This window comes from Anas platyrhynchos, chromosome 4, assembly GCF_047663525.1.
Source record: "Anas platyrhynchos isolate ZD024472 breed Pekin duck chromosome 4, IASCAAS_PekinDuck_T2T, whole genome shotgun sequence".
Classification (NCBI taxonomy): domain Eukaryota; kingdom Metazoa; phylum Chordata; class Aves; order Anseriformes; family Anatidae; genus Anas; species Anas platyrhynchos.
This window is the reverse complement of record NC_092590.1, coordinates 8,942,471-8,957,537: the sequence shown is the minus strand read 5'-3', so window position 1 is coordinate 8,957,537 and position 15,067 is coordinate 8,942,471. Positions and strand designations below refer to the sequence as shown.

The 15,067-nt window shown below is 42.2% G+C and overlaps 1 protein-coding gene across 4 annotated transcripts in view; it reads left to right on the top strand.

Annotated features, from left to right (window-relative positions):
* NPNT (nephronectin) overlaps positions 1 to 15,067 on the top strand; it is a 49,367-nt gene that overhangs the window by 23,193 nt on the left and 11,107 nt on the right. For all 4 annotated transcript variants that reach the window (XM_027456809.3, XM_027456810.3, XM_027456811.3 and 1 more), the window contains 5 exons: positions 493 to 612; positions 1,267 to 1,386; positions 5,811 to 5,945; positions 6,958 to 7,080; positions 9,014 to 9,409. In XM_027456809.3, the coding sequence (XP_027312610.3) occupies positions 493 to 612; positions 1,267 to 1,386; positions 5,811 to 5,945; positions 6,958 to 7,080; positions 9,014 to 9,409 (894 nt within the window). The remainder of the gene's footprint in view (positions 1 to 492; positions 613 to 1,266; positions 1,387 to 5,810; positions 5,946 to 6,957; positions 7,081 to 9,013; positions 9,410 to 15,067) is intronic.

Genomic DNA, 15,067 nt, shown 5'->3' with positions numbered 1-15,067 from the left:
CTTCAAATCGGTTTTCCTGCCTTCCTCTGCAACTAATTCTGAAGCATGATAGCAAATCACTGAATCACTATCAGCCTCGCTGATAGCGATTGCAGCAGTGATGTTTGCTTTCTCCTCCTCTGGAGTTCTGGCTGGTCCGGGTCATCAGATCAACATGGATAGTGGCAAGATCTGGGCAGCCTGAGCTTGTACACTTCCTAATGAAGCTTCTGTCAGTGCTTAATTTAATGCTAGTACTGCTATTTTTATTTTTATTTTTTTATTTTTTTTTTTCTGAAAAAGTGAAACAGAAAAACATATTCCACTTGGCAGGAGGACTGAACAGCGCTTCGTGCAGTTTGTTCTGAACACTTGCTATCAGCTGGACTGCATCTAAAAAGCTAATTGCTGCATTTTTCCTTCTTCCTCCAGGAATTTGATCTTGTATTTCTTTTCACATATCCTTAATATGCATTTGTTTCTCGTCCCCTTCCCTTGTACTCTTTGTTGCAGATCTAAACGAGTGTGGACTGAAGCCCCGGCCATGCAAACACCGGTGCATGAACACCTACGGCAGCTACAAGTGCTACTGCCTGAACGGCTACATGCTGATGCCAGATGGAACGTGCTCCAGTACGGCAAGGCTTCTTGCTTTCTTTTTGTAATCTCCTCAAGATCCTTGCTTGGGCTTCCCTGGGAAACTTCTATGAAATTAAGATGAGTCCTGCAGTAAAAGATTAATCTTGCTGGAAATCAAACAATTGCATAAAATGAGCTGCTTTTTTTTTTTTCCTAATGAAATTAGGCTGAACAAAACACGAGCAAATAGTTTGATTTTATTAGTTTTATTACAAGTTTTCCCAGAAGCATTCTTCAATGCTGTAAATCACTGGTAATTGTCCTTCAGAGGCAAGTGCTTGCTGTTTTCATTGCAGCAAGACACCTGCAGTTCTGTTGTATTATGTCCTTATAAATGTAAAATCATTAAAGCTGCAGCTGTTGGTTGTCTGACTGGTATAAAATTGTACTGTCATCTCTCTGGAGATGAGGTTCCTACTTTTCATGCTCTACTTTCCATGACACAACTTACTACAACTGTGGCGTTTTGGTTTTTGTCTTTTTTTTTTGCAGTTGCGCTTTTAAGGCAAGAATGACTACCTGTCAAATTCTACAGGTGTTTCTCCATTTCCATTGTATCTGTACTGTGTCTTACTTCTCCAAAGATTTCAGTGACTTTCTGGTTCCGGTCAGATTCCTTATCTAACAGGTTCAATTATTTTCCCCTAGATGCCCTTTCTTGCTCAATGGCAAACTGTCAGTATGGCTGTGATGTGCTGAAAGGAGAAGTGCGCTGCCGCTGTCCTTCTCCAGGACTGCAGCTGGGGCCTGATGGTAGAACCTGCATAGGTAGGTGATCAGATGCACATTTCTTTTTTTTTTTTTTTTCCCAAGATTGTTTTCAGCCTTACCCTAAATGCATTTCAAGAGTTTATCAGGTGTATTTTGAAAGCATTATCCATGCAGTTTAAAGACATTGCTGATAAGGATTGGGATAACCAAGTATAACTCAGTATAGAGAGTTCAGTTTAGGCTCCTGTCTTTCTTGCCTAACTGTGAAAGCTCCAAGTTAAACTCAGGAATTCATACAATATGGAAGTGAAATATACTGTTCTTACATTCTTGAACATGGAAGAGGTGCTCGTGGTTAATCAGACTGTATTGTGCCACACGTTACTATGGTCTGAAGAACAGTGTGCCGTGATTTCTTTAGTCATTAACTAAATATCCTGAGTAGGCATGATGCTCCAGTGATTTTGCTATTTATATCCTATGCAGTGCTACTGTTCCATAACCTCTAGCAACCATGCAGAATTGTACTGAAAGAATGTAAGAGAGTATGGATGCCCTCATTATTCACTCAGGTGCCATGGCTATCCACAGGGGAGGTGAAAGTCACTTCTTCTGAAAGTGACTTACCCATGCCGACCGAGAACTTGGTGGCAGAGCAAGGGACAGAATCTAGATCTTTTGATGTGAGGAGCAGGCTCAGCTGTAAGAGTGTAATTGGCATGTCTACACATGCAAAAGAATGGGTATAGCAATCAGAAAAAATAAATAAATAAAGACCGTTGTCACATGCTAAAGAGATTGTACTGTGATTAGTTTCACTGTAGACATGGCAGAGATCTTTCAAAAGACTTGTACCATGTTGTAGTAAGCTGAGTGATTTTAAGTAGGAATTCAAACAAATTGTACCAAATGTAGGAATTTGCTAGAAAAAATACTTGAGGTTCTCCTAGTGGGTGCATTTCTATGAGAAGTTCAAACAAACTTCAGACTCACTTTGAAATAAGCAAAATACACTTGTAATCCAGAAGTCTAATACTCTGACCAGCACCATGACACTAGTTGTTTAGTGTAGATTTTAAAAAAAAAAAAAAAAGACATTTTTTTTCTATTAAGGTGAAGAACTGTGTACCCACATTTCAATTTGTATGCATCATTCAGATTGGCCTTGTATCCTGTTTTTAAAATCTACAAAAATTTCAGAGCAGGCTTACGCAATGCAGAGAAGGTAGTCATAGCAAGAAACTACCTATGTCCTTCATGGGTCACACACACGATGCTGAGCTCTTTTTTGGTAAGAAATGACCGTGCATTCGAGTGTAATTGCTCTGTCAAGTTCGAGTTGCACTAAACCAGTAAATACCACCAAGAATCAAAGTTATTTGGCGCTAGAACTTCATTTTTTCCTCAAATGTGTACAACCCCATCATTGCTGGGGAGCACATCAGTTCCAAGGAGTGTACATATACTACCACTGTAGAAGCAGTAAGGAAATAACAATGTAGATGATGGTAAGAAAATTGAAGTGTCTATCAGCTGCAGCTTGTGAAATCCTAGTTTAAATGGAATTTGAAAGACAGCTGGGAATTTAATGCTTATTTTTAGCACAGGTGGAAATTCCTCTAGGCATTATTCTATTCTTAGTTTAACCCATGCTGATCATTCTCCTGTTAAAATGATCCTTCCAGACAGTAAAGAGCAACTGAACAATTTGCCCATGAAGGTAAATCACTGAAGCTAACAACAAATTGAAAAAGAATTAAGCAAAATGTTCAGTGAAGCTGGGGATTAATTGACTAATTAAGGATTCTTGAATCAGCAAATCAGCCATCAAATTATGTTGTCAGCTCTTTTGACTGGGTTTTTCATTTTATGAAATTAGCAATATATACATTGAAGCGTTAGAAGGTCTGTAGTTTTTTGAGGGCTGAAAATAATAACTTTCACTGCAAAATAAAGTCTTTCTAGTTGCTTTGTTTGTGAACAGGATCTTGAAAATATACTCTTATAAACTTAAAAACCAAATTATTTTAAAATCAGCCTCATAGTTTTTTTTAGGTTGGTAATACGGCCTTATTCACAGCGGGATCGAAGCAAGTCTGCTTGTAATTCTGCTTCTCTATCGAGCTCTGACTACGACAGTTGTGAGGTTCTGTCTGCACCACTTGCCTTTGGAGCAGCTCCCTGATGCTAGGTCTGGGCACGCGCCTCCATTGCAAACCAGGCTGATCAGAATACAAATCACCCCCTCGTGCCCTGGTTTTCATAGGAAGCACAGGAGCCACAGGGTGTTGCAGCAGGTAAAGGGAAACAGCCCTTGCACCATTTGGCCCAGGTGTGAATTGGCACATGTCTGTTGGTTTGAGGGAAGCGACAGTCTGTGCTGTTTGAGAGCTGGAGGAGACTAACTGTAAGCACTTACGTGCCACCTTCTAGCTAATGGTCAAAACATTTTTGCCACCAGTAAAGAGCATATGACTACAATACGACTACAGCACTCTCAGCACGCTTCTTACCATACGTGAATTTGCAAAAAAAAATGGGTTTGTACAGAAAGAGAGGCAGGACATGCTCCATTAGGTTTTAAAGAACATAATCCATGCTATCATGAAATACGCTCAGTGACTAATATTTTTTCCTACTGAATTGTTTTTTGAAGCTGTGGTTTAAAAATAAATAGTAATTAAAAAACACCATAGTAATCAAGAGTTTGAAATATGCAGCATTGAAATTGCATCCTTCTGTCCTCACTAATACCTTAAGCAAGGTGGGACGGTGCCAGCAGTTGCTGCTGGGAGAGCCCATCCAGGCAGTAACTCATGGCTCAAGGTTACTTTTTGGGTTGTGGGAAACAGCTCAGAGAACCTGGAGCTACATCTCGCCTGTCCCAGGTAGCTGCCTTAATTAACCAGAAGATTTGTTTCTCTTAGTTCCCTGTTTGAACCATTCTTTATTAATTATGATTCCTTGAGTGTGTCAGAGCAACCGTATGTCAATGGTAACATTTCTTCCGTGCTGTGTAAGAGATTCAGGCTTCTCTCTGCTTTCTCAGCCTCTTTCACAAGCAGCAAGGCATCAATCACTCGGCTTTGTTTTGCACTCTTGACACCTGCTGCTGAAGTGCTCCTTTTTGGAAAAAGAATCATGTGGAGAGCAAAAGCTTGCTTTCCCATAGATGAAGAGCCCGATAGAGCTGCAGAGCAGAGGCTTGAACTGTGCCCCGCAGATAACCAGAGAACGTCAGAAGTGGTGTGCGTCAGAGGCAGCTGTGCATGGCAGGTCCCTGCCTCGGTGCAGAATTAAGCTTCGAGTACTTAGCAGGCTGCAGCTCGGTTTCCAAGGGCTACAGAGTGAGTGGCTGTGCGTGACTTTTGTGTCTCAGCCTGGTCTCCTGCCGAGAGCTCTGCAGACAGCGAGAGCAGACCTAGGTGAGTGCTGGCTGCTCTCCGGGCCTCAGCCCGGCATCTGTAGCCTGAAGAACAGCAGCTTCAGGGAGCTGAGAGGCATCAGACGTCGGCTGAGCATCACACAGCTTCCCAGTCCTCTCTCCTTGCCTGGATGTTGCTTCATCTCCCTGGCAGAACAAACAGAACCATGTACCTCAGCACCTCTGAGACCTGAGGGTCACTTCATGTAGCCAACATCCCCATGACAGAGGGGTCAGCTGTGGTGCAGGTACTGCAGGGAAAGGCATTCAGCCTGTGGGGACTATGTGTAGGTTACCCAGAAATACTGCATCCCGGGCATTAGCCTTCCCTCTTTGCTTAGAGCAAGTCCTGAACAGGTGAAGATTTCTGATAGGCTCGGTGTGCAGGTCATGGATTAGGGATGCCTGAGATTTTTATAAAAGCAAATTACTTTCTACTGCATGGTAATGTATTTCGAGTGGGTACACATCACCTGTGCTACAGGAGCAATGTTTCAGGCATGTTTCAGACAAAGAATTACTGGGGTATTTTTTATTATTCCTCTCCTGTAAATCCAGATTCTATCTTTATAACTTTGCAGGGCTTAGTGAGAGAAAAGAAATTTATACAGGTAGCACGAAATAGCTTTTATTCAGAAAAATGTCAGCACAATTCTAAGGATGAGTGCTTTGAGGCCTCAAAGAAGGCATCCTGTGGGGAGTTAGAGAACATCTCCTTTCCAAGGGGAAGGGCACCATGATGCAAGACTACAGAGCAAGTGCTGAGACTTTGGTAGTGGTGCCCATGGTGCCTCTCTTGTCATTCACAGCATTTGTAAAGGCTTCTGGCATGGGAAGCATAAAAATGTGGGCGTGTGACCAGGAGCTGAGCTGAGGTGACACAGCCTGAAGTGCTCAGGTGTTACCGCTGGCTGTAGCCAGCACGACCTTTTCAGAAGGAAATACTTCGGCTATTCTTCTTCAATTTTTTTTTGTTATGTGTAACCAGTTTAATATAGATACTATAGATTGTATTTTAACTGTTATGAAAAATAATGCAGTTCCTTTGTTTCCACAGATATTGATGAATGTGCTACTGGAAGAGTCATCTGCCCACGATTTAGGCACTGTGTCAATACTTTTGGAAGCTACATTTGCAGGTGTCATAAAGGCTTTGATCTAATGTACATTGGAGGCAAATACCAATGCCATGGTAATAACGTATTTCTTATGTGCATGTAACAGAGACACATATTCTAAACTGAAATTAATGGTTTAAAGAGCAATGTTTGCTTATTATGGCAGAAGTGTTGAAGCAGGTTCTTTTAGGTTGCTCTGCACCTGCATTTTAGGAAAGAATGGGTCATAGAAATAGATTGAATGCGAAACTGAAAGCATATATTTGGCCTCAATTCTTGTAATTGGTTCTCTCGTGAAATCTGGTGGGAGAGCAGACCTTGTGTTCCACTCATTCCTTTCCAAAACCTTTGTGTCCACAGGGCACAGGCAGTTGTAGGTTTGGAGCGCTGTGTTAGCTTAGGCTATGTCCGAGCTCTAACACAGGTGTGCTCTGCTGCTTGCCCCAAGATCCAAGATAAGAAAATGTGGCAAGGGTACACCCCAACTCCTTCCAAGCCAGGCTGCACAACCTTCCTTCCCTGAGGATGGGGGGGAAAGGCAAGGGTTGGGAAATAACCTGTCTTTGTCTGGACATGAGACTGGAATGCAGCTGGTGGATGCCCTTCAACAGAGATGTTCCCAGATCCCACTGTCTTAGTTTCCCATGGCCTCAATGGTTATGATCCTTTCACTGAAAAAAGGATCGTGTGGAGATAATGAGGTATTGGTTTATGTTTAAGTATGCTTTTTTGAGAGAAATCTCTGTGCAGAGCACTAGAATTTGGAGATTTTAGTCATACTGCTAGCAACATGGAAATGTCGTATAGGCAGTTTCTACCTAGATCTATAATAAAGAAGAAACATTTTATGAAAAAAACCAAAACATTTTAATACCTGGGTGATTGGAAATGTGTGTATTCCTAAACTCACCACATTAATTTGCGGCTGGTTTCCTTTTTCTACTGCCAATTCAGTTTTATTGAATTTTCTGAAATTTGTATTTTTCCTAATGATCATACTGCTGTTCATGTTTTTGCAGGGTTAAGCAGAAAGTCAGATTTCTTTAATGTAAATGATTATTTTTTTTTTGTAACTTTCTGTTGCAGATATAGATGAATGTTCCCTTGGCCAGCATCAGTGTGGTAGTTTTTCACGGTGTTACAATACACCAGGATCGTACAAATGCAAATGTAAAGAAGGGTACAGAGACAACGGAACAAACTGCATACGTACGTAACACTGCTTTTAAAAAAGCAATTCTAAAAGCAAATGTGTCCGTGAATCCTGTGCTGGAAATTTTGAGATATCCCACTATCAGGCTCAGTTTCTTCCAACTATTTTTAATACTTTAAGAAAGGCCAGGGAATGTAGTCTGAGTTTTCTGAGTCTTTGCATGCTTTGATAAAAATACCTCTCTCTGAGACATTTTCATAATTAGAAAGAAATTCACCTCACCCTATTCACAGCTTCATTCTAGAGATTGCTTCAGAATGAGGACAAGTGAGTAAGCAGGGTAGGTCTGGTCAAACAGTGCATATTACTCATACGCTGCTATTATGTTTGTCCTGCAACATGCCTGTTTCAGCAGCTTACCACATCCACTCCCCGCTGCTCCCCAGATCTGAGCACAGCCGAGAGAGAGGATTTCTTTAGATGAGTGCCCTACAAGAGAATTCCCATCCTCATGTCCCTGCTGGGAGCAGCAGTCATCCCCTTTGGTACTGAACAGGCTGCTGGAGCTCTCTCCAATCCTCCCTCAGGACTATGCAGCTCCATGACAGATCTGCAGAACCTTTTTGAGGACCCTGTGTTTGTATGTGGGTTCTGGTCGTTGGTGACTCACCCATCTCTTTAGGGAGCAGTACCACTGGAAGCTGTGACGGTTAAAACCTAGCTAAAAGCTAAAGCTATCATGGTTTTGTGGTCTTGCCAAGGTGATCTGTCACAACCTGAATGGTTACAACTGTATGTGGACATGCTTAGTCCTAACGTGTATTTGACATTTTAACGCACCATAATGTAAAATCTGCAGGCTATTCAAACCAGTAGTAGTAAGCAGGTGGCCAGAGAGAGAAATTTTTTCCCTGATATCATCAAACAGTTCATTGTTTAACAAAGAGTCGTTCTTCATTTTAAGTCTGTTATACTTGAAACACTTGGTACACGTAATATGTGACGGGAATTCTTACTGGGGCTTTTAAGAACTCCAGTGAGATATAAAGGTTTATTAACAAAGCGTAAATTATAAATAACAAAACAGATGTCATTGCATTTCGTGTCTATAGAAACTCCCTTTGTGAAACAAAATTAAAATCTGTTGTCCTTTCTTTATGAAATATTAGGGAGGTGGTATTAATAGCAGGCAATGCCACTGTGTCGTAGGTGGTGCTCGGTTTACCTCTTCTTTTTTGTGGAGGCTGAAAAAAAAACATTTACATGTACTTTCCTGGTGTTCAGCAAAGAGAGGATTTAAATGAAAGCTAGTTGGTTTAGGTTCAGTGTCTGTAATGTGATTAATGCTTGTTGACAAGGAGAAGTGTTGTGAGGAAGCGGAGAGGCCTGGAAGATACTTTCTTAAGCCAAAGGTATGTGCCCGTTCATGACCAAAATGGTGGTAACATTGGAGTGTTACTAAGTTTTGCTCTGCTCCTGAGTAAAAACTTGTCCAGTTTTACAGCATGGCTTAAGATCTACCCTTCCTGTCCATGCTTTTTCACTTCCAGCTCGTTTGGGTATGTTTTGCCAATTCTGAAAGCGTTGATGCTTGGGAGGAGGTGGGGATGGAAGTCCCTGTGTGCCTTCAGTCATTCCAAATCATCTGTAAAATACTGTAATGAGAAGTACAGAAAATTTGGTAGTATTGATGCTAAAGTATGTATCTAATTAGTGGAAACATTCAGAAGAAGAGAAATTATTTCAGCAAAGACTCTTCATGTCAATGAACTATATTCTTAAGTTTCTGGAGCGAGAGACTCAGATGTGCATTTTGGTCCCTTTTTGATTCTCTCTGCGGTTATTCCTAATACTATGATTGAGCCACCTGGTCTGTAGCATACATTCAAGAGCAACAGCATGCTTCCTGAGGGAGGCCTTGGTGTAGCCAATAGCATTCCTGATGCTGGAGGCACAAACCAACCCCTCAGACCATTTGTATCATTACAGAAAGGCCGGTGATCAGACCAACAACTCGACCAACAGCTGGGCCAACAACTCGATCCACAGCAAGGCCAACAACTCAACCCACACCAAGGCCAACAACTCGACCAACAGCCAGGCCAACAACTCGACCCACACCAAGGCCAACAACTCGACCCACACCAAGGCCAACCACAAGGTACGTGCCTGTGACAACACGGCCAGTAACAAAGCCAGTGACAAGGCCTCCACCTCCAACACCACCTCAGCCTACAACGTTAAGACCCACGCTACCACCACAAAGACCTCCTGTGATAACAACCCAATATCCTTCACATATTCCCATTGAAACAACATCTCAAGGAGTTACAGATGACAACAGAATCCAGATAGATCCTCAGAAACCCCGAGGAGATGTGTTCAGTAAGTAAATTTACATAGCCTTTCATTTATTGGAACTGTAGATGTGGGAAAGTGAAAGCATTCACTGTACTATTTTGTGTGTGTGGTTTTTTTTTTTTGAATATTTTATGAATGAGAACAAAGACATGGATTGAAACTGATCATGTGGTAAAGCTGCACAAATAATTGTTTCTATGACATAACAAAAATGTGGGAAAAAATTCTCGATGAATTCAACCAAAAATTTCAGTTTTCCTTCCTGAATTATTTGTGAGTATACTGTCCTTTGTAAGTGCTTAACCTATTTACATTTTCAGACGAAAGTTTTGGAGGGAGAAAGGAAAGGCATTTTATTGAAAAATAATTGAAATGCAACATAACTTATACTCAGAAGATTCAAAAATCAGGGATTTGAGAGTCGCTCTCTGACAGCATATTTCCTTAGCTTTAAGAATGGTAATGGTAAAATGGGACCATTTCCTAAAGGCTCTGTTATGTTGCCTGTATTATATGAATCCAAATAGCCTTGGATGATTATGACTAAGCAAATGTAGAATTGCATGAAAATATCGTGGAGGCTAATTTTATGGACTGCATCTCTGAAAGTGGATATGTAAAAGGTGAGGATACTAAAGATTCCCCTAGCACGAGGACATGTCATTTTAAGAACTGCTCTGAAAGACACAGCACTGTTTCTACGCCAGCTTTAGTGCATGCCTCAGATGGCTCTACTGGCACATGCAGAGTTGCATACAGCTGCCAAGAAACATTCAACACCCAATTTTATCTTTAGTTCTGCTGCAAATTTTAGAGATGGGGAGGGTGTGTTGGATCAGCCCTTTTCCTTCAGCGTGACGTACAATGAAGCTGCAGGAGTGATGGAGGAGGAGGAGGAAATTTGCTGTCTCAGAGAAGGTGTACAAGCAATGTGGGAGTTTTTTTCTGGTTGCTTTGGCATCCATGAAATAACTTGTTGGGCTGTGTTCCCTTAGACCATGACGTAGTGAAATAATTTCTTCCTCATAAAAAATGTTTTGTTTTCTCTATTGGTATTTTGTCTGCTGTAGACAATTTGATAAATTCAAAGTAGAGACAAAAACTGACTAACAGTCTGGGAAGATAAATCCTGTTCTGGCTTTTTCCAGACTGTTTTTAAACAATTCAAATAATATATTCAGTTAAATAATATTTTAATATAAAATTAAAAAAAAACAAAACACACAAACAACAAACAGTAAAGGCTCCTGAACATTAATATAATGGGAACCAATAATTAAAGATGCTGGGTTCTGTGGAAATTAGTCTAGGCTATGGCACTGTGCTTCCCAGGCTGTCTTGTGCTGCGAGTATTCTCTGGAATTCCCAAGCAGGGGGATAACTGTCAGCTATTTTCATGAGGTAAAACCAATCACTTGCATAAAGCTTATTTTTAATTAGTGTTTGCTCTAATCTCTCCAAAGGCTAGATTTAGAAGCTAGTGCTTTCCATATGAATGTTTGGGATATAGGAGTTTGGAAAGTAGGCAAGTAAAAATGTTCAAGTTCGTTTCCTAACTGTAAGCTTACGCTATTTTCCATATAACACACATGGGAGAGGGAAAAGTTAATCTTTGAAAAGTATTTATTATTTTTTTATATAGGTTAGCTGCTACCCTTTGAGGTCTGTGGTGTCCATACATCGCTTCAAAGGCTTCAGTGCACAGTAAGCAGGATTCCCAGAGGCATCAAACCCAGCAATTGTTACTGGCATCAGCAGGCAGTATAGGGACAGATCAAGTCAATGTCTTTAAGCCCATGTTATTTCTGGCTCTATCCCCTGCTAAAGAAATCCTTGATACACGTAGGTGTGTGACATAACTGAGTGACTGGAATACTCTAGATGTGCTGTAGGGTGTAGGAATTTGTGTGGCGCTAGAGGCATGATCCTTAACGAAGCTGGTACCTTTCTTTCCCCCCAGTTATGCTACTTTGCAGCAGTCGTCTAGGTGGGAGACACTGATGTCCCCTCCCACCTTCTCTCTGTCCGAAGAGATTTAATCAGCGAGTGCACAAAAGCATTTGTCTAGGATTGGAAACCTATAGTCGAGTACAAAGTGGTTCTAGTGCTGCTTCATAAAGGAAAGTGTTTCTTGCAGAGTAAGGTGTTGTTTGCCTCCCGAGTCCCATTACTGTAGGATTTTGTGGGGAAGGGGAGAAGTTATGGGGCTGTGCTGCCGGCCAGCCCCGTGGGAGAGCAGCACCCAGCTGCAAGGCTGCAGCACAGGGATCATCCTGATGTGAACCGCTCTGCGTGAGGCACCACGAGCTCAGGACAGCAGTGCTCCCACATCACACAAGCCAGGGCCTCTCCAAAAGTATTCTTCTTGGCCAAACACAACACGAATGGCTGGAATGTTACCACAGTACAGAACTTTAAACTGAACTAATTAGTAACATTTAGCTGACCTCTGATGTGCTTCTTATCTGCCGTGTGGATGTGCCAGATGCTCCCCACCTCCAAAAATGTTTGTGCAGATCTTTTTGTTTTCACTACCCCTTGTATTTCCTCAGGGAAAGGGGCTTTTACAACTGCTTCCTTCACCTTCTTTAAACTTTACTAACCTCATCTGTATCAGACATCTTTGCAATGTTCTTGGATCGGGGATTTGAGCTAATTTAATTTGGCTTGTACTGAGGCTCCTGAGGTTCATTTCCCTCACATCTTCTACTTCTGCAGTCGAGGCAGCTAAGAAACCAGTTCTCAAAAAGGAGTTTGTGCTCTGGTCCACGCGCCAGCCTGAAAAGAGGAGAGAGAGCCTCGCTCTTGCCTTCCTTATTTCCCAGGGGGGAATGCAGGCAGCCGTTCAGTCATTTCCTAACATTTGTTGGCTTGGACAATGGAGGAGGAAATTCATGCTAGATCCACTCAGAGCAAGAGGTAGGATTTAGGGTTTCGATGGCCACTTCCTTGCTTGTCAGTGCAGGCTGTTGTATCCTGACGAGTCACAAAAGGTGGTGCTTTATCACATGGAGGGGCAAAACCCAGCACGGAGAGCAGTGCAGCCAACAACCACTGTTGATGCAGAGCTTCCAGCCCTTAGCATATGAGCTCCATCTTTAAAGTTGTGCTTTTAAACGAGGTTACCTTGTGATAGATGAACTTCTATTTTTTTTTTTGTCAGGCTCTGAAGCCTTTGGCAAAGCAGCATGACAGTAACCTCTGCCTTGGTTAGCTATCTGACTATGTGGTACTTCTGTTAGGCAGTCTGTGGCAAAAGGGGTGGCTGGTGTGCTGTCCGCTGGGAGATGGCCTCGTGCACTGCACCAAATCCTGCAAACACTCTGGTAGTCTAGTCCAGGAGAGGAAATGTGCCTGGGCAAGCGTACTTGCTTTCCATAAGCATCTTTCAAATCGTAATTTTTCATTACTTTACATTTTCCAGAGCTTGCTCTTGGTGACTCGCTCTCAGTTTTCTCCCGTTGTTGTTACGTGACCTGTCATCTCACGCCGGGCAAACCTCTCCTAAGCTTTCACTTCTCAACACTCTCGAATGTGCTGCTCAGCTTGAAATCAGCTGGGGACCAGGGAGATTGGTGTGTTCAGTGGTAACAAAGAGCACAAAGCACTCTGCTGATAATGCTATTTAAATACCTTTGCAGTTTTTGACAGGTACTGGGTTGCTGCATTTCCTTAGATGCTTTACCCTGTTTCTAAAAGTGCCTGTAATGAGTGTGCCGAGCTGCTCTTTCAGAGAACAAAAAATGAGTATTTTTTAAAATGGAATTCCTACACTTGGCCTTTGAACCACTCTGTGAGATGCAGACAGTGGAATCTGGCACCAAGGATAATCTTCTGCTGATATGGATACGGGGGAATGGCAATGAGGGAGGAATGCAGCAATGGCTTAATATTTAACTATTTCAGGGCTCATACAAACTGCAGTGAAATACAGAGGAATCTCCTCTGTTTACTGAGATGGCTAAAGTCTAAGAAAGAGAACATAATTCTCAGTAAGGCCAGGAATTTCTGCTACCCTTGGGATCTGGGTGACAAGCGTTAAAAGCATAAGCTTAAAGACAAAGCATAACACTGGGTATCAGCAGAGCAAGAACAAAACCCCTTATCTGCATTAAAGATAGTTCAGCAATTTTCCTTCTTAGCCCTTAGTGGAGCCGAAAGGATCGGAATTGGGAGTCTTTTCTCATAACAGCTATTAAAGAGATCTCAAGATAGGAGTAAAACGATTCTTTTTGCTGCCCCTTTCAATGGCTGAGAAGTCCTTAGTGCAGTAAATGCAGCTACGTGATCCTCGAAACCGTTGAAATAAGGGAAGTGCTAAAAGCAAGAACAGGGGTCTTGTTATTCCCTGCTGTCACTGGAGCAGCATCATTTTGCAATAGCAGCTAATTTGTCCTCGCTGTTCTGGCACCTGTTAAAATGTATTCATCTTCATATTTAAGCAATTAAGAGAGGCCCTTTGTTCCTGTTTGTACTCTGGAGCTCAGCCCTAAGATTTGGGAGTCTCACAAATCACACCCTCCATCCATCTTCCACCTAGCTACATCCCCAGATCTGATGTGCGGGCTGCTGTAGGCTAGGTATTTTAGCCGTGTTTCCCACAAACTGAGCTGTCACTGCACCTCTCCTCATAGAAAAGCAGGTTACTATTCACAGGACCTTACGGAAACATATACAAAAAGATGTTTGACTTAGGCCAGAGTTAAGGAACCTTCTCACTGCCTCAGCAACGCGGGACGGGACTTCAGAGCGGTCACACAGCAGCATCGTCTCTCACCATTATGCAAGTGGTCTTAGAGAGGTGGGACAGCCACCACAGCCATTCCTCAGGTCATTCTCACTGCAAAGCTGGAATCTGCAGAGCTTTAGGCAACACAGCCAGGATACTGAGGGTATCCGAATAAAAAGGGTGAAGTGCATCTCTCTGCTGCCCCTTCTCTTTAGCCCAGCATGAGTCTAAGTGTTCCCTGGGGGAAACAAGGCTGTGCTCTGTACTAAACAACTGAGGAGCCTGGCTGACCTTTGGGCTACCCTTTCTCTTAGCTGCTCTCTGCTAGTTCTGCATGAGAGCTCCTCACTTGTGGGGATTTTTAGAAGTGGAATTTGACAACTCTTAATCGTAGCAACTACTCAGTCAAAAAAAATGTATCTTTTTGCTCGTTTTGCTTTGACCAGAAGTGGGAAGCTCGGTCATGCTCGTTGTGTGCAATGGGATTGTGTAAGAGCACAAGGTTTGCTGTAAGGCAGAGCACAGCACTACTGACAGTCATAAAAATTATTAGTAATGTGGAGCTGCGCTCCATGGTTTGTTTTGGTTTTGTAACACCAAAACAGTGATTATTCTATAATTATAAACAGCCTGGCGTGCACACACCATCTCTTACACTCCCAAACTCAGCAATTAACAAGTAATGAAAAAAAAAAAGTCCTACTGTTTCCCCAGGGATTAAAAAGCTGAAAAGAAATCAGTCTTAAGCAGTTATTAAATGTTGCCCCCCACATACGTGCATCCGTGAAGAGCTCACACTAATTAACTTTGAGAATATGGTGGTGGTGATGTATTGGCTCGCTCACAGCGAACAGCGTTCTCCAAGAAAAAGAAGCCAAGTTTATATTTAACAAGCTTTATCAAACCATTGGAGTAAAGTGAAAAGCACACTGATACGCTATATAAAGTACACA